Source organism: Paroedura picta, chromosome 15 (assembly GCF_049243985.1).
Source record: "Paroedura picta isolate Pp20150507F chromosome 15, Ppicta_v3.0, whole genome shotgun sequence".
In the NCBI taxonomy this organism is placed as follows: Eukaryota; Metazoa; Chordata; class Lepidosauria; order Squamata; family Gekkonidae; genus Paroedura; species Paroedura picta.
This window is the reverse complement of record NC_135383.1, coordinates 10710844-10734710: the sequence shown is the minus strand read 5'-3', so window position 1 is coordinate 10734710 and position 23867 is coordinate 10710844. Positions and strand designations below refer to the sequence as shown.

General features: G+C 49.3%; 1 protein-coding gene across 13 annotated transcripts in view; it reads left to right on the top strand.

The window, feature by feature from the left end:
* ELN (elastin) overlaps positions 1-23867 on the top strand; it is a 66383-nt gene that overhangs the window by 35992 nt on the left and 6524 nt on the right. For 3 of the 13 annotated variants that reach the window (XM_077311268.1, XM_077311261.1, XM_077311260.1), the window contains exons 9-34: positions 463-525; positions 733-804; positions 2621-2653; positions 3187-3258; positions 3990-4037; positions 5598-5657; positions 6979-7023; positions 7325-7408; positions 8168-8227; positions 9542-9619; positions 10055-10099; positions 11254-11475; positions 11560-11622; positions 12487-12573; positions 12658-12723; positions 13635-13697; positions 13781-13837; positions 15550-15636; positions 16511-16555; positions 17906-18067; positions 18716-18757; positions 19054-19197; positions 21450-21491; positions 21876-21935; positions 22780-22827; positions 23617-23655. In XM_077311268.1, coding sequence (XP_077167383.1) covers positions 463-525; positions 733-804; positions 2621-2653; positions 3187-3258; positions 3990-4037; positions 5598-5657; positions 6979-7023; positions 7325-7408; positions 8168-8227; positions 9542-9619; positions 10055-10099; positions 11254-11475; positions 11560-11622; positions 12487-12573; positions 12658-12723; positions 13635-13697; positions 13781-13837; positions 15550-15636; positions 16511-16555; positions 17906-18067; positions 18716-18757; positions 19054-19197; positions 21450-21491; positions 21876-21935; positions 22780-22827; positions 23617-23655 — 1887 coding nt within the window. The remainder of the gene's footprint in view (positions 1-462; positions 526-732; positions 805-2620; positions 2654-3186; positions 3259-3989; positions 4038-5597; positions 5658-6978; positions 7024-7324; positions 7409-8167; positions 8228-9541; positions 9620-10054; positions 10100-11253; positions 11476-11559; positions 11623-12486; positions 12574-12657; positions 12724-13634; positions 13698-13780; positions 13838-15549; positions 15637-16510; positions 16556-17905; positions 18068-18715; positions 18758-19053; positions 19198-21449; positions 21492-21875; positions 21936-22779; positions 22828-23616; positions 23656-23867) is intronic. The other 10 variants (XM_077311266.1, XM_077311264.1, XM_077311262.1 and 7 more) reach the window with 10 other exon arrangements.

Below are 23867 nucleotides of genomic sequence, written 5' to 3'. Positions count from 1 at the left end.
GCTCCTGATCCTGCCAGAAAGGGGCCAGGGCTGAAAAGGCCCTGGATGAGGCCAGTTTGATATCTTCTCATCCCCAGTTGCTCCCCTTGTAAGAGGGGCTACATCAAGTCCAGCTAAGACAAGCTAGGTTTGTGAATGACAGGTGGGACCCCGACAGGGCCTGGCAACATATTGTATTTTACACTAGTTTGTTGTGGGGCCTGGTAACCATATAGCAGCTGCACCTCTCAGGTGGCCGTTCTGTGTAAAGGCCCTGCAGGAACCTTCTTTGTCTTGAGAAAATGGCTTGGGGGCAAGGCAGGAGCCCCCCCCCCACTTCCCAGGCCATGGTCCCAATCTGAATCAGGTCACTATGCTGCTTCTACCCAGCGTCACCCCCAGAGACTAGCAGCTGCAATATGGCTGCCCGTCCTCCGTTTCCACTCCCGTAAAATTGAGAGCTTCTTTTTCCTTTCGTGGCAGGTGTCGGGATCCCCGGCGTCGGGATTCCGGGAGGTGTCCCAGGTGGCGTGGTTCCTGGCACAGGTGAGCAGCCCCCGGGCCTGTCCCATCGCCCCGCCTCCAGCAGTCAAGCAAGAGTTTCATGCCCACCTTCCAATTTCAGCAAACGCTCCAAAGTTCAAACGTGTCCTGTCAAATGATGTTTAATGTAGCCATTTGATTTCGGAGGGCACCTGCTGAAGCAGCTGGGAAATTGCCAGGCCATAACTTCCTTTCACCGCTGCGTTGCAGGGATCCGTTATCCTGGCGTAGGAGTGTTGCCGGGTGTGCCGATTGGAAGCGGAGTCAAGCCAAAAGTCCCAGGTTGGTGTCCTCCTTCCCCCTGTTCCGGATGCTGACTTGTATTTGACATGCAAGAGAAAGAAGCGTTGGCTGTCTCAAGGCTCACGGTGGGGTTTGTTTCTCGTGCTGTTTTTTCTAAAAATCCACATGCACTGGAAGATGTCCCACTGTACACCTGGTGCTGTCAAAGCACCCCTGACCATGAACCTTGCTTGCTATCTTGTCACCCAGTTTGGAGCATGCTAGAACAATCTGCTTTAGAACAAATGCAGTAGTGACCAAGATGATGAGGAAAATCCGAGAGCCAGTTTGGTGTAGTGGTTAGGAGTGCGGACTTCTAATCTGGCATGCCTGGTTCGATTCTGCGCTCCCCCACATGCAGCCGGCTGGGTGACCTTGGGCTGGCCATGGCACTGATAAAGCTGTTCTGACCGAGCAGGAATATCAGGGCTCTCTCAACCTCACCCACCCCACAGGGTGTCTGTAAGCCGCTTTGAGCCTCCTTCGGGTAGGGGAAAGCGGCATATAAGAACCAACTCTTCTTCTTCTACTACTTGGGAATGTTCTGTCTGAAAAAGACTTGGGAATGTTCCATCTGGAAGTTGAGAAAGGACGCAATTGCTCTCTTGAAGTATTTGAAAAGCTGCCAGAGGAAGGCAAGGCACTGTTCCTGTGGGCGGCAGAGGATAAGACCCACAATAATGGGCTTAAATTACAGGCAGAAAGGTACTGGCTGGAGATTAGGGGGAAATTTTTCGCAGTCTGAGTAATTCAGCAATGGAATGGGCTGCCTAGGGAGGGGGTGAGCTCCCCATCAAAGGCCGTCTTCCAGAAGCAGCTGAACAGAGACTCCTCCTGGATGCTTTAAGCTGATCCTGCATTGAGCAGGAGGGTGGACTAGATGGCCTGGATGGCCCCTTCCAACTCTATGATCCTCTGTATTGAGCTCCCCCTCACCGGCGGTCTTCAAGGAGCAGCTGAACAGAGACTCCTCCAGGATGCATTAAGGTGGCTGATCCTCCCTGGAGCAGGGGGTTGGACTAGATGGCTTTTATGACCTCTTCCAACTCTATGGCTCTGTGGTTCCCACTATCCAGAATCAGTTGTCAACTGCTGCAAACGGAGTCCCTTCCTAACGGAGGCAACCCCAAAATTTGCCAGCTAGCACTCCCCGCCAGAGCCCTCTCTTCCAGTACGGTGTGGTCTCCTTCCTGATCTCGCAACCCGGCTCCAAAACCATCGCAAAAGCCCCTCGATTTACTTTCAGCCCTTTTAAAATATAGCGATCCGTCCTTGAGCCTGCATTGGAGTCTCTCCAGTATCCGATTAGCAAACTATCCCCGACACGCCTAAAAGGGTTTGGACGGCACCCTCGGAAGAACTGCGACAAATGCTTGCCGCTGATTAATTGTCGTGCTTTTGCGGCAAAATTGGCTTGCTGCGAACCAGTGTTGAGACTTTTCTTCCCGCAGCCAGGAAAGGGAGTGGAGCAGCCGACAGATGAACGCATCAGGAAACGGGGTGGTTGGTTTTGCCGCGGCTGCATTGCCGTTTCTTTGGTTTCTTTGCTGTTTCTTTGGTCCAATCTGTAGCATGTTTATATACCCCCTCCCCCCCCCAGCAAAAATGGGGGTTTCAAAGGGGATCAGGCTCCTAAAATACACAGGCTTTCTCGGTTCCAGAAAAATTCAGCCTCTCCCTAGCTTCTAAATTCCTTTCCTGGTGTGTGTTGACCTTCGCTCTCCTCCTGTAGGGCAGCCTTGCTCTCAGTGTTTCGGAATGTCATGAGGCTAGTCCTCTGTACATGGACTGTGATAATTTTCTCTTTGCCTTTCAGGCGCAGGTGGCGGAGGCTTTGCGGGAATCCCTGGTAAGCTGGCTCTGGCAGGACCGCCTCTTCCACTACATCCCCCAAAAGATCATTAGGATTGAACAGCCAAAATATGCTCAGGGTCCCCAACCCCAAAGAAATAAAACTGACCTGAGACAGGGCCTTTTCAGACCTGACACCGGCCTGATGGAATGCTCTCCCCAGTGCAATCAAGACCCTTCAGGTCAGGGGTAGTCAAACTGCAGCCCTCCAGATGTCCATGGACTACAATTCCTATGAGCCCCTGCCAGCGAACGCAGGGGCTCATGGGAATTGTAGTCCATGGACATCTGGAGGGCCGCAGTTTGACTACCCCTGCTCCAGGTCTTTAAGCAGTTCTGGAAGTCTTTTCAGAAAGGCGGGCTAGGAAAATTCTTTATTATTATTATAGTCACCCCTCCAGCTCCGCCACAGCCAGAGAAAGACCTTGCAGCTTGCATCGTAGGCTGTAGACAAGGGCAGCAGGTTTTTTTGGGGGGTGATTGTGGGGAGTCTGTGAGGCTACTGATGGTTCTCTCCTTGTTTGCTTTTAGGATTCGGAGGCTATGGGGGTCAGCAGCCGGGACTGCCTCTGGGTTACCCCATCAAGTCACCTAAGCTCCCTGGTAAGCTAGAACTTTAAAAGGCAAGCAACAAGACCAGAAGGCTCCCTTTCTGCGATCGGAACTGAGATGTGCTCAGTCAGCAACACCCTTGCATCCTTTTATGCAGGGGTAGTCAAACTGCGGCCCTCCAGATGTCCATGGACTACAATTCCCAGGAGCCCCCTGCCAGCGTTCGCTGGCAGGGGGCTCCTGGGAATTGTAGTCCATGGACATCTGGAGGGCTGCAGTTTGACTACCCCTGCTTTTATGGTTGGGAGTCACCACAACGTGAGGAACTATATTAAAGGGTCGCGGCATTAGGGAGGTCGAGAACCACTGTCTTAAGACAACTGTGCCTTGACAGCACTTTACACCCACAAAACCTAGTCCAGAGGCCCCCGTTAAGGGAAGTTTAAACAAAAACACACACACTCGTTCCGTAAAGGCAATTTGGCAAAAGGGGTCGGGGGAGAGAAAACCTGGGGCGGAAGGCTGCTTTTTTTGCTAGAGAAAAAAAGCTTTGGGCTCTCCAACGACATTTGAAAATCTTGCCCAAACGTTCTGTGTTCAGAGGCAATCAGCTCTCATAAATGTTACAGAAATTACAAATAAAAGAACACAAAATCCCAGGATACTATGAGGCTATTTTCCAGGAATCCATGTTGCATATTTTAGGAACTAACAGGGGCGAGGGGGGGGGCAAAATTATAGCTTGTTTTCCAGGCAGCTTCAAATGTTGAATCTCTTTCCAGGTGGTTATGGGCTGCCCTACACGACAGGAAAGTTGCCATACGGTGGCGGTGAGTTCAGCAGAAACCCAGTGGGAGTCTGAGGGGGGGGGGGACAATGAAAATGAGCCGGGCAATGCATCCCTGGCATTGCACAGATCAGGGTTCCCAGGGTGGGGCCGGTGGGTGACATTGCACCCACCACCTTTCCTGATACCCACCCAGTGGTTTTTGAAAGCAGGCAGGACCAGGTGGGGCCTTTCCCCAGTGGGGCTTCTGGCTGGCTGTGCAGATCGAAAGAAATCCCATGAAGCAGAGCTTCTGCCTGAAATGCCCAATAGCTAACTATCAGAGTTGTAAGTTCGATCCCTGACATTTTGTGGCTGGCCCCGCCCACTGTGGCAACCATTTTGTGACTGGCTGCACATCCTGATATCATGCTACTGCCCTGGACTGTTAACCGGAGGCTACCCTTCAGGGCCTGGGCGGGTGTCCATATGCTGGAAAGGAGCTATGGCAAAAAAATTTAATCCGAACATTCTCAGTTCTATGCTTGGCCTACCTGTGGTCCTTTTAGGCGGCCCCTGAGTTCCAGAACGGCTTGCCCACTGCCCCTCCACAACTCCCCAGAGCTCTGCAAGCCAGGTGCCGAAGCAGGGTGTAAATGGCAGCCAATGAGTCTTGAGGAAGGATTTCGGGAGGCGGGAGAGTCCGGTGGCAAGGGGAATGTGGGGAGTAGCTCGGCAGAACGGCTCATGATGGGAATGGTCAAAGAGAACGGAAAGGGGAGTCTTGGAAGTGCTGCTTGGCTCTCTTCAGAGCAACAGGCCCCGCCCAGCTAGGGAAGTCAGGCTTGTCAGCTCATCTGTGCATCTGAACCAGTTTGTAATCAGTTCGGTTCAGACCTGAGACTTCCCAGTTAGAGACTCTCACCCCCTCCTTAGAACTGCAGTCCCAGCCTTGGTTGGGGAAACAGGACTGAGACCTGATTAAATTTTATACGGCAGCTGTCTGTTTCTCTGTGCGCCTCCACTGGGGACTCCAGCTGTACGGCACAGCACTCCACCAGATCTGAGCTGTTCAACACAGCCTTAGCAAAGCTCTGTTGGGCTTCCCTCAACATCCAACCCACGCTTCCCCTAGTTTTGGGTTTTTTAAAAAAATGCAATTCCGGGAAAATATATGTGTCTGTAGTTCCAGGGGGGAAAATCAGCACGGCTTCCAAAAGAACATTTGTGCAGTTCAAAAATGCGAGTTATGCAAAAGTTGCATGACAGTCTAAAAAGTGATTTGAGGATGATCTGCCAAGCAAACTGGGTATTTTGGATGCCAGGCTTGGGTGCGGCATGGCCATTTCTTTTCCTTGCCCAAAGAAGTCTTGCGGACTCTGTGGATGCTGTCTCCAGAGCGATTGCTTGGGTTGCCAACCTCCAGGTGGGGTCTGCGGCTCTCCTGGGATTACAGCTGATCTCCAGAAGAGAGAGATCAGCTCCCCTGGCCACTCAGGAAGGTTGACTCTGTATTATTGTACCCCATTGAAGTCCTTCCCCTCCCCAAAGCTGTCCTTCAGGAAGAGCCCCTCAAATTTGCTTCAGACAGCCCTAAGTCATTGCTTTCTCTTTGTGTTTGCAGGTACCGGAGCCGGAGTGCTAGGTGGTGGAGGGAGCAAAACCGGGTACCCGACAGGCACTGGTAAGTTGTAACGCCTTGGGGGAGAAAGGGGTCCCCTTCTTCATCCCTGATGCTCAACTGTTTCTCTACTGCTCAGCGCACACAAAATCACATGCATTCGGCATCTGGGTGTGCTCAAACTCAATCTGCTGTTGAGTCCCAAATGCTGGGGGATGCCAGAACATCAGAAGGACATCAGGCCATGGAATGAATAACTCTTTCCCAGCTGTTTCCCTCCGGCCACTGGTGCTCCCAGCTATACTGCTCCTGAACGCGGAGGTTCTGTGCGACTCTTGCTTTCCCCTCCAGCATGACTTGTTGTTGTTATGTGCGAAGTCGTGTCCGACCCATCGCGACCCCATGGACAATGATCCTCCAGGCCTTCCTGTCCTCTACCATTCCCTGGAGTCCATTTAAGTTTGCAAGTCCAGCATGACTAATAGCTGTTAAAAGACCTCTGTGGCAAACAATGGAAGACCTTGCTGGTGGAGTTAGCTGGGCTTGAGGGAATTTGTGTAGGCAGGGAAGATCTTTTTGGGGTTGTTTTTTTTAAAGCACTGGTTGTCATTAAGAGCCCGGCTGCATATTACAACATTTCAGGATCCACCTCAGGTCTCCTCAAAGCAGATGCATGCTGAGGGTTCCATGCTGCAATGTAATCGTCATGCCTGTAGGGAGCCGGATTCGGATCAGGACTATGACGGACAGAGAAGAGAGAACATGAGACACACTCCCTTTTGGGACAGCCCAGCAGAGATGCTGTTTGTTCTGCTGGGGAAACGCAACATGTACTTCAGCCCTTGTTTCCACTGTTTCGAACAGGATAGGGCTCTCACACATGTCTGAGAATTCAACTTCATTGTGGAATCCCCAGGGCAGGTCCGGTTTGACAAGATCCGGCATGGACCCCAGAAACAGTGTAATATGGAGTTAGACCCGGTTTAGAATGGGATTCCCAGTAAGCAGGGCCGGATCTGTACGTTTCCTTGGAAGGGAGGTCAGAGAAAGGTAGGGAAGTGGTTCCACCGAATTGTGCATCTGACATTTAGACACACACACACCGGCACACACATAAAATCACCCTTCTTGCTACTCCCTTGCACCTGCGAAAGTCCTGGATCTTTAGCCCTGCATCATTTTCTCATACTAATCCACCCCCCCCAAAAAAAATAGTATGCACATTTCAATGTTATTTGTTTATCGAAGCCAAACTGACAGCAACCGGCCGAGAACAGAAGCTGCAGACAAAAATGTTAAATGAAACGAGAATCGGCTACGTGCCTAAGTCACACGTTTGAGCAAGGAAGCCCCACCTCTGACGTTATTTATCTTTGTCTGGCAGGCGTAGGAGCCCAGGCAGCTGCCGCAAAAGCCGCAGCAAAATACGGTGAGTAACTAGCCAAGGGAAACCACTGGGCATGCCCAAGAGCCCATTAAAAATCTTGCTTAGAAGTACTGTGGACCAGAGGTAGTCAACCTGTGGTCCTCCAGATGTCCATGGACTACAATTCCCATGAGCCCACAATTCCCATGAAGCAATTTCTACCATAGAGTTTTGCCCAAAAGCCAGAGTGTTGCCCACTGACTTCTCAGATGTGGATGATGTCAGCATGTGGCATCGCTATCGGGAAGCAGTATAGCCTTGTCTAAAATGATAGCCTGCCATTGACTCTGGTCTCTTTCCTTAGGAGCTGGAGCAGGTGCCCTGCCTGGGCCCGGAGCCATCCCAGGAGGATTAGGGCCTGGAGGCAGTGTCCTTCCAGGAGGCATAGGTAAATGTCATGGCTGATGGGGGGGGGGGGGGCGGGGGAAGCTCAGAATGCGAACTTGGCCTTGATAGATACAACCAAGATGGCCAATCCAGTCTCTCACTTGGGCTTCTACAGTAACCATCTGGAAATCTTTGAATGTTCTTGCAAGTCAGAAAAGGGACATACTTCAGAGAAACAGCATCACTGATCCAAGGGAGAGTTCAACCACCGATGCTAGTAGCCATGCACAGAACTGTAAGAACCTGAGCTAGTCTAGACCAAGCGTCTGTATAGAGTGGCTTCATAGGATCATAGAATCATAGAGTTGGAAGGGACCTCATGGGTCATCTAGTCCAACCCCCTGCACTATGCAGGACACTCACGTCCCTATCGCTCATCCACTGTAACCTGCCACCCCCTTGAACCTTCACAGAATAAGCCTCTGTCAGATGGCCATCTAGCCTCTGTTTCAACATTTCCAGAGATGGAGAACCCACCGCCTCCCGAGGAAGCCTGTTCCACTGAGAAACCTCTGTAACTGTCAGGAACTTCTTCCGGATGTTTAGACGGGATTTCTTTTGAATTAATTCCATCCCATTGGTTCTGGTCCGTCCCTCTGGGGCAAGAGCGAACAGCTTCATTTCCCCACGGTGGCCAGCTCATCGAGCTGTCAGTCCACTGAGCTGGATCCAGACAGCTTTGTTGCTCAGTCTCCCCCAGTTCCCCATCTATCTTCCCTCCTGATAGAAGCATCTCTGAAGCGCTCCAATTGTCTTGCAGGGGTGGGCCCGGCAGCGGCAGCAGCAGCTAAAGCGCAAGCTAAAGCAGCAGCTTATGGGGGTGAGTTGGCTGGCCTTGTGCTGTGAATCCAGCGGAGGGGGGAAGTGAACCAGATGGCGGCTGGTGATCTAGAGCGGTGTCAAACTTCTTTAGAACAGCAGCAGGGAGGGTGAGATTTGGGGGACAGAAGTGGCGGGCAGAGAAGGGGAAGATTGCACAACGTCTCCTCAGCGCTCCCTCCCTGCTGCTGGCTGTGGTCTCATATATCTAATAACCTGGTTATAGAAGGGCATTTCTCCCATCCAAATCAAACCTCTCCCTGCCATGTTTTGTACATTCGCCGAACTGGCAACATTCGCCAAGCAGTCAATTTGGCCTTTTTATCTCGGTATTTGTCACTATGAGTCCTCGTTGGCGTTGGGGTGTATCGTTCCGGGACTGGACAGTTTTTATGAGCGCCTACTAAGGGTGAGATCTGAGATTCGGGAAGGGAAGGGGCTGCTGTCTGGAAAGGCCCCAAGCCAAAAAGGTATGTGTCCAGGCCAACCTTTCTCAACTATTTTACCATTGAGACATTCTTCCCAGTTTGAGAAATCCCGGAAGTGGCACGATCGTGCAGAACATGGGCAGGAAACATAGCTGTGGACACGCCCACCCGGGGCCCCTCCCCATCCTCTCCGGGCTCATCATTGGCCATTTGTGGAGGGGGCAGGTCAACGCAGCCCTCTGTGGTCATATCACTCGATAAACGTTTAACAAGATTTTTTAAATATATTAAAAATGAATTAACAATCACCCTTTCAGGAAACCCTCCCAGGGCCGTCAAGAAAGCCCAAGGTTTCACAAAACCCTGGTTGAGAGAGCCTGGGATAGGCAGATGGGAGCCCTCACACCTCACCTTAGAGCCCCAGACCCCCCCTTCTCCAATGCATCTGGATCCCTTGAAGCAAGAGCTGTCCTGGGAAAGAGAATGAAATCTGTTTGAACGTGTGCAGCTCTCATGGTCTAGGATTGTCCCAGCACAGCTTCTGTTTTTGTTCAGAAGCAAGTGGATAGTGGGGGGCCCTACCGATTGTAAGAGGGGTGCCTTTTCCCCCTTCGACTCAGGTTTCATTAGGTGCCATGTCTGGGAAAGGAGAAAAAGGACCAAGAGCTTATATTTTTGTTTCTTGCAAACGACTCTCATATTGGCACCGTTCAAAGGACGCGGCTCCTTCAGTACCTGTATTAATGAGGGTTCCTGAGCCGTCCTTCCCATGGGACTTTTCAGCAGCAAATATGACTTTAAATGGCTTTAAATGGATGCATGCAAAAGCTCCCTGCTGGTCTGCTAGTTCTTTGAACATTTGGCTATTTTTTTCTTCTTCTTGGTAGGTGCCGGAGGAGTCCCTGGTGGTGGCGCCGTGCCAGGGGCAGGTCCAGGTGTCTTGCCTGGTATTGGAGTGCGTCCAGGTGAGCTAGTTTGGGTGGAGAAGGTGGAGGCAGGCTCGCTTGCTTTCATCTGAGGACCAGGGGGAAAAAAAGGATCAAGCTGGCGATGGCGAAACGATTTATTCCAATGTTCAAGACAATTTCGAAACGGATTCCCGGGTATAGTCTGTTTCCGATATATTCATCCATGATGTTCTCAATATTGTTAATAACTCAATCTTCTCTAATAATAATTTTACGGGTGGTGGAATTATAGAAAATAACCTACTTGGTCTCTGATAATGTCTCGGTTTATGTAGTTCAGTCCCAAATTGGTGACGGAAGGGGATTATATTCCCCGGACCTTGTGGGTCTCTGCTACGGGACTTGACGTGCCTTGATGTGCATCTGAAACTGGTAATGTGGTTATCTTTGAGGCCTGCCCATTGCGTCATTTCTTTTCTTTGCTCCTCTCAGGAGTTGCAAGCCCTGCAGCAATAGCAGCCAAAGCAGCCAAGTATGGTAAGACTCTGAGCGGGCCAGGGTGGAGGGGTGGGGGCAATTCTGTGCAGGACTCTTAGATTGTGTGGAGGATTCAGCTTCAGTCCCCCCCCCCCCAAATTCAAGGCAAGTTTCTTGTTTCTCCGGCTGCAAGAGAGTCTGGGAAGGACGTGCCCAGTGCCCGCCCCAATCTCCAAAGCTGGAGGGTGTGTTGTGAAGGCAAGCAAGGTGGTTACCTTGCCAACCAGCTCTGATTTGTGTCTGGACCGGAAGTGGTCTTAAAAACCCAGGGGTGCTGCCCGGGGCTGCGAGGAAGAAAAGCTGAACAGAAGCGGAGCTGTTAAATAAACCAGCCGTTTCTGCAGAGCAGGCACAGGGCTGCCCCTGAAAACTGCAAGCCTGCGTTTCGTTCTCCCCAGTGAAAGTGATAGAAAATGTGCAGTGGGACATCTTTGCATTGTACGATTCCCCAGTAGGAGTTGGCCCCAAGAAATACTATTGTAAGCTGGAAAACTAGGAGCACATTGAAGCTGTAATGCCGCACCTGTTCTATAAGCAGATGATGCAGGGAAGGAAGGGCACCCGGGGCTGCTATTTTCCGCGGCAGCTTCGTGTCCGCTGCAATACCCTGTTCCCACCTAATGGAGAAGTATCCCTCAGAAGAGGCTCAAAACATTTTGCTGTCCCACTGGGGCGATATGTAAATTTAAATAATTAATAAAACAGCAAAGAGTGCCCCCTTGCCACTGTGCACCTGCAGGAGTCACTGTTCTGAGTGTTCTTTAGGGTGGAAATTATTCACCGAGTGCCCGCTTCCAGAGCAACTGAAAGATCCAGTCAAACCCCATGCAGAGGGACAGTCAACTCCCATGCGTAGTAGGTGCTTTTGTCTGCAGGTGGACACTTTGGGCTTAATTAGAGCACTTACTTATAATTGCCCTGCATCTCCTGGCACAGTCGTCTTGCCCCGCCCGCAGCAGCGTTTTGGAGACGCTGTGCTTGGTTTGATGGATGAGAATGGGTTGATATGGCAACAGCAAATCACCAGGCAGGTGTATTTTATCCTGGCTGGCAAATGCCCAGAGAGATCAGCCAAAGAGATGAGGTCAAGGTGAAGTTTTCGTTGAGCCTGTTCAGAACAAGTTTGCTCTTCCATTTCTCCTCTTCTGTCCCAGGAGCTGGCGGGGTCCCAGGCGCCTACCCAGGAGCTGGCGGGGTCCCAGGCGCCTACCCAGGAGCTGGCGGGGTCCCAGGCGCCTACCCAGGGGCTGGCGGGGTCCCAGGCGCCTACCCAGGGGCTGGTGGGGTCCCAGGCGCCTACCCAGGGGCTGGCGGGGTCCCAGGAATCGGGGCGTTACCAGGTGGACTCCCAGGTGTGGCGCCAGGCACTGTCCCAGGTGAGTTAGGATAAGGAGATGCATCCCCCTAACTGGATGAATTCGGCCCAACATCTTGACCATGTTTTTTGCATGTGCCTGCAGGTGTTGGTGCAGGGGCGGCGGCGGCAGCGGCAGCAAAAGCAGCAGCAAAAGCAGCAGCTTATGGTGAGCCAAAAAGCCCATCTCCCTATCGCTTGCCGAATGGCTGCGTGGATTTCCATACAAATTTTTTTAGAAAAATTGCAATCCTTTATTCATCTCCCTGGCTTAGGGCAGCCGTCCCTGGCTTAAGGACCCTAGCAGCTTCAAAGGGGGCCACAGACTGGAAAACGTTAGAAAAGGAGCCCAAAAGGTTTAACGTGGGGCCCTGGTAACAGAACAGAAATGGCCTTTGCTGGAAAGTTCGAAGGAAAGAAAAAAGCATCATGTAATCTGTTTCTTTTGGGTGTGCTTGAATGAAGGCATTCTAGGGGTCAAATGTTCTGGAAATCTGTCTTGCTTATATATAAGGCAAGGTACGTTGAGTCCAGAACAGATTTAGAGTCCAGAGGGACTTTAAGGCCGACAAAGTTTTCTTCAAGGGATGATCTTTTGTGTGCACACCCTCTTCCTCAGGTGCAATGAGTCTGTCGAGTAGAGTTATCCTACTCTTAAATTAGGCCATCTTTAGCCTAGCTCATTGCACAAGCAGCCACCCTACTGCTGAGGACCTTGGAACCTGAGTAGAGGTCCTGAAAGGGCCATGCCCTCCCCCCAAAATGGTTAAGAGTGGCCGTTATTTACTAATCCCTAGGCTTCAGCATACTTGTATACGTGTCTCCTCTTCTCTGGAGGGTTTGCCCCATGACGTTTTGTTTTCTCTATTTTATGCAAACCGTGAGAATCCACTCTAGTTTAAATTTATCCCCAGGTCCTGGCAAGATAGTATGCGTCATGTAGACTTTCCCCGTTTGCATATGCTTCAAAAATTAGGTTTATCCAAACCACTCAGACCAAGCTTGCCCTCCAAGGTTAACTCTTTTCTTCCAGGTCAAATCCCAGGTGCTGGTGGAGTGCCTGGAGGTGGAGGAATTCCAGGAGCTGGTTTTCCAGGTGTGGCTCCAGGTACTGTCCCTGGTGAGTTAGGATAAGAAGATGTGTCCCCCTATCTGGACGATTTCCGCCTTGCTTCTTGATCATGTCTTTTGTGTCTGCTTGCAGGTGCTGGGCCAGGAGCAGCAGCAGCGGCGGCGGCGGCAAAAGCAGCGGCAAAAGCAGCGGCCTACGGTGAGCCGAATGGCCAAGTCATCTGTCACTCACAGCATTGTTGTGGGCAGCCTTGTCATGCAAGCTAACCAGACAGGACTGGCTTGAAATTCACTGCTACGCTCAACTTTAAGCAACCGATTCTCCTCTTTCTTTCTTTTAAGCCCAGCCAGAAAGAGATTTGTAGGGCTCCAAGGGGCAGAGGCAGAATCGATGTTCTAGGCACATATTCCGTGTGACCTATTTTATTTGTTTCGAGAATTAACCTGCTGCCTGCTTCAGGCAGTCCAAAGCGATGGTTGCTGGTTAGCTTCCGGACCAGGTTTAAGCCAACAAAGGTTTTCTGAATCTGAATCTATGGGATCTGGCCCTATCCTTGTGGTTTCCATGGACATCAAGCTACAATATATTGAGTGTATATATACAAATGATATACAGCCCCTTTTAATTAAAGAACTAAATAAGGTTCCATAATAACTTAAGTGTATTCCTCGGACCGGTCAAGTCATTTGGTTTGTTTGAAAACAAGTCCTTACTTATATCATTTTTGAATTAGAATATTCATGGGTCTTTGTGGATGCTTTTTATGTACTTTTAAACGATTTGCCTGTGTCCTGGAAGCTAACTGACAGGCCATGAAAATGGGCTGTTACACTATCCAAAATACTTGTACTACATCACCGAAAAGGTAAATGGCCTCGTCCACTACTTTGGTGGCTTGAGGACCTCACAGCCTCCCTAACAACTGTGCCTGGACATATTTTTGAGGTAATTTGTAAGTTTTTACTTGATGTTTTCTAGACTTGCCACCATTGCTGTTATGGCTTTTCTATTTGGGGAGTTGTTGCAAAACGTAAAAATTAAATTACAAAAGATCTGAGCCAAGCCATTTAGAACAAACTTGCCCTTCAATTTCACATTTTCTGCTCCAGGCCAGGTTCCAGGTGTCGGTGGTGTCCAGGGTGTTGGAATCTTTCCAGGTGTAGTACCAGGTGGTGAGTTAAGATAACAAGATGCATCCCTGACCTGGACAAATTCCGCCCTGCTTCTTGGTCACATCTTTTGTATCTGCCTGTAGGTGGTGGTCCAGGATCAGTAGCAGCAGCAAAGGCAGCGGCGAAAGCAGCAGCATATGGTGAGCTGAGTGGCCTGTTTTTCTGTCACTCGCAAGACTGTTGTGGGTAGTCTTGTCACTCAAATAAATCAGATGAGACTTAATGGTTCCCAACCTTCCTAATGCCGTGACCCTTTAATACAGTTCCTCATGTTGTGGTGACCCCCAACTATAAAACTATGCAAGGGTTCTTTCACAGAAATTAAACCGTAACTGACCTAAGGCATGAAGATCGATTGTTCATGATTGTATATAAATTGATTATAAATTGTATATAAATTGGCGGGCGCCTTAAGGGGAGAAGCAACAGTGATGTCCATCCCCCCCCCCCATGGCCAAGTTGCTTACCCTGCTGCGACACCTATGAAAGGGTCATTCAAGCCCCAAAGGGGTCTCAACCCCCAGTTTGATAACCACTGGTTTAGAGCAGGGGTAGTCAACCTGTGGTCCTCCAGATGTTCATGGACTACAATTCCCATGAACCCCTGCCAGCGTTTGCTGGCAGGGGCTCATGGGAATTGTAGTCCATGAACATCTGGAGGACCACAGGTTGACTTCCCCTAGTTTAGAGTAACTGATGCTCTTGTTCCATTGATTTAAGGCCGGCCAGGGGAAGACCCATGGGATTCCAAAGAGCAGGAATGGAATCACACTTCTGTGTGCATGTTCCATTTGACCATTTTTAATAATTTTTTTAGAAAATTTGTATGCCGCCTCTCAAGACCTGCTTGAGGCTATTCACAATAAAACCCGAGCGCCCAAACTTTGAAAACAAATCATACCTGTGATGGAATGGATTTTCAGGCCCCGTTCCCTCAAGTTCTGGGAGCTTGGAAAAGCCTTGAAGACTAATAGGAAATGTGTCTTTGCAGAAATCCGACTCTGACCATTTAAAATACAAGTTTCATAAACAGTAATAAAAAGAGTACACGTGACTTGTACAAGCATCGGTCTGAGCAAGAATGTAAAGAAAAGGTTGATACCATGCTGTCCTCTAAACACTTAACACTATTCTTATCCTAGACAATGCTTGACAAAGATAGGCTGATGATTCGAAATTGAAATCCATCATAATCTTAGTTCTAAAGATGGAACTTCTGATTGTGGTCCTTCGACTCATGCTCAAGATGTAATCCTGATGTAAAGGTTCAATCCATCATGACCAAAAGTCGAGTTTCTTCCTGAGTCTTTATAATCTCCTCTTTGGTAGTCTTTCTCCTGTTTGGGGTCAGTCTTGATCTTCCTGCCCTCAAAAGGAAGAAAATACAACCGAGCCTTCTGGTTGTCCCAATCTCTGTCCCTTTTACTGTGACAATCTAGAAAGGTGTTAGATAAGTTACTGTGTGCCATCCTGATTTGACCTCATGTTTGGGTCTTAGGTCCACTGGTTGAAGAAAGAGCTAGGTTCAAGTCTGCTAGCTCTTTAGAGACCACCGAAATTTGGGAGGCATGAGCTTTCGAGAGTCAAAGTTCCCTTCATTAGACTCTTTTTGGTCTCTAAGATTTTATGTATTTATGTATGTATTTATTTATTGATTTGATTTGATTTCTATACCGCCCTTCCATCTGGCTCAGGACGGTTTACATACAACATCACAGGGGACACATGGATACATCTAGATGCGTCTAGATTTAAATCTAGCCGTCCTGTTGTAGACCAACATGGCTAGCATCCTGAAACTGGTTGAAGAAAGGTGATTCATCAGTATTTTAAATATCTACATTTGCCTCAGGGACTGGAGTAGCACCTGGCTATGGAACTGGCGGTGTGGCACCTGGCGGTCTTGGCAGAGTGGCACCTGGTGCTCTTGGAACTGGAGGTATGTCATCAGATGACAGCAACCAGAACAGGTAGTGAAGGTGCTTTACAGAGAACGGAGAAGAAGAGTTGGTTTTTATACCCTGTTTTTCACTACTCGAAGGAGTCTCGAAGCAGCTTACAATTGATTTCTGTACTCGGTGTAGTAGTTAAGGGCAGCGGCTTCTAATCCAGAGAGTGAGGTTTGCTTCCCCGCTCCTCCACATGCAGCCAGCTAGGTGGCCTTGGGCTAGTCACAGTTTGGATAGAGCTGTTCTCACAGAGCCCTGTCAGGGCTCTCTCAGACCCACTTACCTGACAGAGGGAAGAGGAAGGGAAGGTGTTTGTAAGTCCCTTTGAGACTCTTTTGTGTAGTAAAAAGCAGGATATAAAAAACAACTCTGGTGTTCAGCTGCAACCTGATTACTTCCACCTCTCCTGCCTCCTCCCATTAGAGGTAGGGGTAGGGGTTGGGGGTAGGAGGGGGGATTTCCGCCATGTTGTTAGGTTGTTGGTCTATTGTATTTGTATTTTTGTCCATTTTAATAGGCATTTAATAGGGGTTTTAACTGGACATTTGTCCACACCACAAGCCTACTTGAGAGTGGCGGGTAATAAATTAAATTGTTGTCGTTGTCGTTGTCGTCGTCGTCGTTGTCGTTGTCGTTGTCGTTGTCGTTGTCGTTGTCGTTGTCGTTGTCGTTGTCGTTGTTATTGTTGTTGTTTCAGGCTCCTTCCAACTCTAGGATTCTATGATTTTAGACATGCCGTAGACATTTGTCTCTGGCCAGTAGAGATGAGGCTGGGATGGGTTGTGTGTGTGTGGGGGGGGGGACACATGACGGAATTAGGTGATTTCAAGTGTCCTTTCTTCTTATTCTCTGCCTTACTACCAGGAGGTCCTGGAGCAGCGAAATCAGCCGCCAAGGCAGCTAAATACGGTAAGTAAGAGGCTCGCTGCACAGGTGCCCCATCCAGCCTAGGGATTAGGGTTGCCAGTTTCCATCTGGGGCCTGGAGATCTCCCGGTATGACCACTGTCGCCCCTTCCCCCTGAAGGAAATGGCTGCTTCTGCAGCATTATACCCTCCGGAGTTCCTTTCCCTCCCCAAGCCCCACCGCGCCAAGGCTACACCCACACACCTCCAGGATTTTCCCAACCTGGAGTTGGTAGCAATTCCATGGGGAGAAAAAACAATTTGAAAAGGGATGCCCAGGAGCCCAGCAGATTCCCCGTAGCCATTTCTGTTAGCTCACTGGTCCTCATGTAGCCGGCGGCCGCAATTTCGGGCTAAAAGAAATAAAAGAACAACGCATGTTGCTCACACTACCCTTTCCCTTTCACAAACCACTGGGAAGCCAGGCCCGTGAGGAGACCTCAAAAGAAAGGAGGAGGGGGGGGGGTTTATACTTATTTATTTTTCTACTTGTGCCCCGTCCTCTCAGCCGTACTAGCAGCAACAACCACAGGCCTTTAATAGCATAGAAAAGTACAATATAAGGGGGGGAAAGTGCAGAAGGGCCCACTGCTATACGGAGTAAACAAAGGCAGAAATCATGCTTTTGAGTAGGACAAAATACATTCACGATCTTTCTTTTTCGATTTGTGCCCCGTCCCTCTCAGCCGTTACTAGCTTGGGGCCGCTTCCAACCGTATACAAAACATGCAAAATGAATAGATTTCCATACAATTAACACTTTCCAACCGTCTTGAAAACAGTCATTGCGGAATTATTTATTTATTTAAGAGCATTCGGCTTTTTTTGGGGGGGGGGTATCCTTATACTTCTCTGGAGGCCTTAGATCAGCCTTTTCAACTTTTTTTTACCATGGAGAAGCTGCTGGAACATTCCTTGGGCCATGGGAAGCCCCAGGAGTAGAACAATGATGCAGGATACAGTTGGGAAGCAGAGCTGTGGACACGCCCAGCTGGGACTCCTCCCCTTCCCACCCCCTCCAGGCCCATCATTGGCCATTTCGGGAGGGGGAGGTCAGGTCAACATGACCATATATGGTCATATCGCCCGATAAATGTTTAGCACATTTAAAAAACGTGTACAGAATCAGTTCACTGCCACCCATCTGGGAATCCCTTCCAGGGCTGTCAAGAAACCCCAGGGTTTCCTAAAACCCTGGCTGAGAAAGCCTGTTTTAGGGCAACATTCTTTGGGGGCACGTTTTGACTCCAGTATAACCATACTAAAAGGGCTTTCCGATGCTGACCTTGTGTCACTGTAGATGCTGAGTTGTTTTTGTTGTTATTCTTGTTAACAGTGTGCTTTAACTAAACAGGATCTATCTTAAGAGGTTTGACACCCGGCGTCGGAGGGGCTGGCGGAATTGCACCCGGCGTCGGAGGGGCTGGCGGAATTGCACCCGGCGTCGGAGGGGCTGGCGGAATTGCACCCGGCATTGGAGGCATAGGTGGCCTCGGCGGAGTCGGTGGAGCTGGAGGTTAGCAGCCCTGCATGTGTTCTGTAGTTGCAGATCTTGTTACATGTGGCATCCCTTTCTTTCAAGTAAAACATAACAAAAAAGGAATCTGAATGCATCTGTGCATACAATGGGAGCAAGACTGCTTTTTTTTTTTGCTTTTTTTTTTTTGTAGTGTTTTACAAATGCAGGCCTGGGCATCATTAAGAGAGGAAGACGACCTGGGATTTTTTTACCCCGCTTTTCACTACCCAAAGGGGCTTACAAACACCTGTCCCTTCCTCTCCCCACAACAGAGGAAGGTGGGGGCTGAGAGAGCTCTACGAGAACTGCTCCGCAAGAACAGCTCTAAGAAGTCTGTAACTAGCTCAGGCTGTCTGCATGTAGAGGAGTGGGGGTTCAAAACCAGTTTTCCAGACTAGAGGCTGTCATTGTTAATTATAATACTATTATTGTTAATATTATTATTATTATTTTAAAAATCTGCACAGCCAATCAAATCTCCAGGGGCCAATCAGAAGCCTTGCTGAGGAAAAGCCCAACCTGGCCCTGCCCACAATCTAAAAACACTTGGTGGGCACCAAGCATCGTGCCCTCCCCCCCCCCCAGCACCACATTGGGGACCCCCAGTCTAATCTGCCATAATGTGTTCTTTCATTCCCATTGTAGGGCCAGGAGCAGCAGCGGCGGCAGCTAAAGCAGCAAAATATGGTGAGTCTCGCCCCCCTTTTCATATTGCCCGATAAATGTTTAGCACATTTTACAAACGTGTACAGAATCAGTTAACGGCCACCCATCCGGGAAACCCTTCCAGGGCTGTCAAGAAACCCCAGGGTTTCCTAAAACCCTAGTTGAGAAAGCCTGTTTTAGGGCAACATTCTTTGGGGGCACGTTTTGACTCCTGTATTACCATACTAAAAGGGCTTTCCGATGCTGACCTTGTGTCACTGTAGATGCTAAGTTGTTTTTGTTGTTATTCTTGTTAACAGTGTGCTTTAACTAAACAGGATCTATCTTAAGAGGTTTGACACCCGGTGTCGGTGGGGCTGGTGGAATTGCACCCGGCGTCGGAGGGGCTGGCGGCCTAGCACCCATTGGTGGAGGAACAGGTGGTCTGGCACCTGGCCTTGGAGGAGTCGGCGGAATAGGAGGTTAGCAGTAAAACATGACAGAAAAGGAATCTGAATACATCTGTGCATACAATGGGAGCATGACTGCTTTTTTATTTTTTATTTTTTTGTAGTGTTTTACAAATGCAGGTCTGGGATTTTTTAACCTGGCTTTTCACTACCCAAAGGGGCTTAGAAGCACCCGTCCTTTCCTTTCCCCACAACAGAGGAAGGTGGGGCTGAGAGAGCTCTAAGAGAACTGCTCTGGAAGAACTGCTCTAGGAAGACTGTAACTAGCTCAATCTGACAGCATGTGGAGGAGTGGGGGATCAAGCCCAGCTTCCAAAAATAAATAGAGGCTGTCACTCATTATTATTATTATTATTATTATTATTATTATTATTATTATTATTATTATTATTATTATTATTCATTCCATCATGCTAGCTCTCACTTGTTTCTGTGTAGGGGAGTGGAGATCTGATGAGCTAGCTGTGACTGTGTGTGGTCTAAGCCAGGGTAATGTAGTGGCTAAGAGCAGTGGATTTTAAACTGGAAACCCCTCTATGACTCCCTACTCCTCCACATGAAGCCTGCTGGATGACTTTGGCCCAGTCACAGCTCTCCCAGAACTCTCTCAGACCCACCTGCCACACAAAGTGTCTGTTGTGGGGGGAGAGGAAGAAAAGGCATTCGTAAGCCACTTTGAGACTCCTCAGAGAAAACCCGTGGTGTAAAAGCCAACTCTTCTTCTAATTCTGGACTTAACATGAGACATTTTCCTAATGAAACCAGAATTCAGGGGGAATTCGATGACAACAAAGGAACGGAATGCAGCATGTTTGTTTATCCACGGCTACCCGCAGATGGAGGATTCTTGGAGGTGGAGCTCTTGAATGAAAACAATCAGGAAAGGAGGAGAAGCTTCTCTGAAAAGAAAGACCCCCTGGCCCACCGGCCCCTGCAGTTAAATGCCTTGGGGTGATACTGAAGCTACTACCTATTTTTGGCAATGTAGTCCTCGTCGGAGTTGCCCTCTTCTATGTCTGTTGACGCTGGATATGATTCTGTTAGGACTGCAGCCCTGGTAAACAAAATCTGCTGTGTGTTATTGGAATGAGACAAAAGCTCAAAGGTCAGGCACAATTAATAAGATTTTTTCCATTGGGGAAAAAAACAGCCGTGTCATACTTTTTATTGGGACCAGCCGAAATATCTCCAAGCAGTGGGAAACCTCTGTGTTCCCAAGAACACTTCATCAAATGGGATGATCTGTACATAAACAACCTCCCCCCCCCACCCACCCCCCAAAAAAGCAGCAGGAGGAGAGGAAAGAAGTATTTCAGATCAGGGTGCCCAAAGTTTTACACTGTCCCAACATCTTGTCCTCTGTTACGGGACGGCATTGGCAATGAAATGGCCTCAAAAATGAATGTGCACCCTTAATTTGCATCCCTCACTGATTAAAGATGGATGAGTTAAAGACTGCTGTTAGTTCCCTACTTGGAAAGTACAGAACTTCCATCTTCAGAGGCAGTGTATCTGCAAGGACCAGGTGTCAGGAGGGAGGCAGGCTGTCATGTTTGTGTTCCACTCATGAGCTCCCAAAGGCATCAGTGAAAGAACCATTGGTCTAAGGCAGAGGTCCCCCAGCTTTCAGGGATTCTCACAGAGCATAGTGGGCACAGTCACAAAATGGCTGCCCCAGGAGGTCAGGCCGGCCATAAATTGGCTTCTGCAGCTGACCTGCAATCACACAGTGAAGGGCCTTTTAATGGGGCGGTAAGGTAAAGGTAAAGGTATCCCCTGTGCAAGCACCGAGTCATGTCTGACCCTTGGGGTGACGCCCTCTAGCGTTTTCATGGCAGACTCAATTCAGGGTGGTTTGCCAGTGCCTTCCCCAGTCATTACCGTTTACCCCCCAGCAAGCTGGGTACTCATTTTACCGACCTCGGAAGGATGGAAGGCTGAGTCAACCTTGAGCCGGCTGCTGGGATTGAACTCCCAGCCTCATGGGCAAAGCTTTCAGACGGCTGCCTTACCACTCTGCGCCACAAGAGGCTCTAATGGGGCGGTAGCTGGTGCTAAAGGGATGCTTTTAAAAATGTGTGCAGTCAATCAAATCTCCCGGGGCCAATCAGAAGCCTTGCTGAGCAAAAGCCCAACCTGGCCACGCCCACATTCTAAAAACATTTGGTAGGCACCAAGCATCATGCCCTCCCCCCCCCCCCCAGCACCACATTGGGGACCCCCGGTATAATCTGCCATAATGTGTTTTTTCATTCCCGTTTTAGGGCCTGGAGCGGCGGCGGCGGCAGCTAAAGCAGCAAAATACGGTGAGCCTCGCCTCCCTTTGTCCCCCAACTTTTCCTGGGGGTGGGGGTGTCCCTCTTCTTGTTCTAACCCTCTGCAATACACAGCTGCTTCTCTTGGGTGAGTGCGCAAGGGAGGTTTCTGTGCAGGTCTCCAGCAAAAAGCCTTAGAATAAAGATGCCCTTTAATGCAAGTGAAGTCAGCCAAACTCTTTACAGGGTTGGAGACAACAGGAAGGGACAAAGAGCCAAGGATAGGATGAGAGCTTTGCTCTTCCATGTGGTCCTGGGAGTGTTTAATTGAGCTGGGGGCAGTTGACGAGGGTCACGTCCTTCCCAGAAGAATAAGATCGCTAGTAGCTGGGCTTCTGCATCAGAGAACCTCTAAAACTTTCAATCTTTCTGCAGGTGTGGGAGGCGTACCCGGCGGAGGAGGCATACCCGGCACGGGAGTCCTACCTGGTGCAGGTAACTGATTCTTTGGCTGTCTCCTACCCATGGGTGACAAAGATCTTCCTTCTAGATCCAGGTCCCCACAACACTGTCTGAAGAGCAGGGTCTTTTCTGTAGCGACTCCTACCTGAAGAAGCCTGCTCTGCCCTGTTTTCTCAGGAGCCTGGTTCTGATTTCTCATAGACTTTTTAATCCTGCTGATGACTGAAAAAACTGCCAAGTTGATTCCCCCCCCCCCTCTTACAGGAAGTTTGCTTGAAGTGGTTGCTACTAACAGTTTTGCATTTGATGGTTGCTTCAGAGTTTAAAATTGCAATGTGGCTCCCCCCCCTCCATTTTGTTGGCAGCTTATAAAAAATATATCAAATTAGACATCCCCTTAAAAATATATGTTCCTTCTAACATGTCTTAAACATTTATTTTTTCAGGATTTTTCTTTGCCACCGAGCAAGCCTTTAGCTTTTGATCTTATACAAAAGAGCACTTCACACAGTAATTTGACCACTGCGGGAGATCCCAGTGGGTCAAAACGCATTTGGCCTATTCTGTCATGTGCAGTTAGATATGTGTTGTTTTTACTTTGTTTTTAATATATTATTGGTGCACTTAGTTTAATAAATATTTGTAATGATTCTTTTTTTTTTTTGCAGCTCACCTTTGGGCTCCTGAGCTTTGTAGAGGGGCCTGTTCATTGAAATGTTTTAAATAAATACATCTTGGTGCTCAGATCCTCTTCGCTTGCAAATCTTTGATGATTTGGAAGCCATGAATCAAAATGTCTGACCATGGGGGCAAGCCCGAAGGCACTCTCTAAGCCTCAGGTCTTCTGACAGGAGTTATTTCTTCCCATTTCTTGCAGGGATCCCACAAATTGGAGTACAGCCTGGAGGCAAGCCCCCGAAATACGGTACGTATGTTCAGTTCTAAAAGCAGGATGGAGGCAGCAGAGCATAGGAAACTACGAGGCTACCGAGATAATTTAAGGTCCAGTCACTAAGCAAGCCAAGACCAAGATGACACTGTACACACCCCTTGGGCATAAGAAGAGCTGGGTTTTTAGACCCCCACTAAAGCAGGGGTCCCAAAGCAGCCTACAAACACTTTCCCTTCCACTCCCCACCACACACATCCTGTGAGGTAGGCGGGGCTCTGTGAGAAGAGCCCAGAGAGACCTGTGACGCGCTGACTACATGCAAAGGAGCATAGAATCAGATCCAGCTATCCAGATTAGTGGCTTCCGCTTTTAACCGCTAAACCATGCCGGCTGGTCCCAGTTAGGCAGGACATTCTCCTCTCCCAGCCCCAGTGAAACAACCCCAGGTTGAAACAACCCTGAGCTGATTTGACTGTCCTGCTTGCCTGACTGCCCGTCCCTAGAGCAGAAAGGGAGATAGGATTAGAACGCAGGTCCATGGACAGGTACCCTGGATTGGCATCAGTGAAAAATAATTTTGTAGGGGAACCATATCGGTCTGCAGTAGAAAAGGTAGATTCGAGCCCAAGGGCACCTGAGAGGCCAACCTGAGTTTCAGGGAATGAGCTCTCCAGGGTCAGAGCTCCTTTCATCAGACCTGAGCAGGAATCAAAATCTCTGGGTCTTTATATCCCCATCAGAAGCTGAGATGGGTGTTGAATTAACTCAAGTACAATGAAGAATGAATTCACGCTTCTGACTGTGTTGTTCCGTCCCTAACAGGTGCTCAAGGGGCTGGACTAGGTGGAGTAGGCGTACCAGGTATGTCAGGGGATACAGAAGGGGGGTGTTTTGGAGGGACAACAATTGCAAGGCATCCTGGGTGATTGGGGGGGGGGGAGCTTCTGTTGCAGGCAGAGCATTCAGTCCGTAGGGCAGAGACAGAGCTCCCAGGGCAGCCCTTGGCTGTGGTGCAGGATGGCTCGCTCACACGACACTCACGTGAAGCTGCCTCCTACTGAATTGGACCCTTG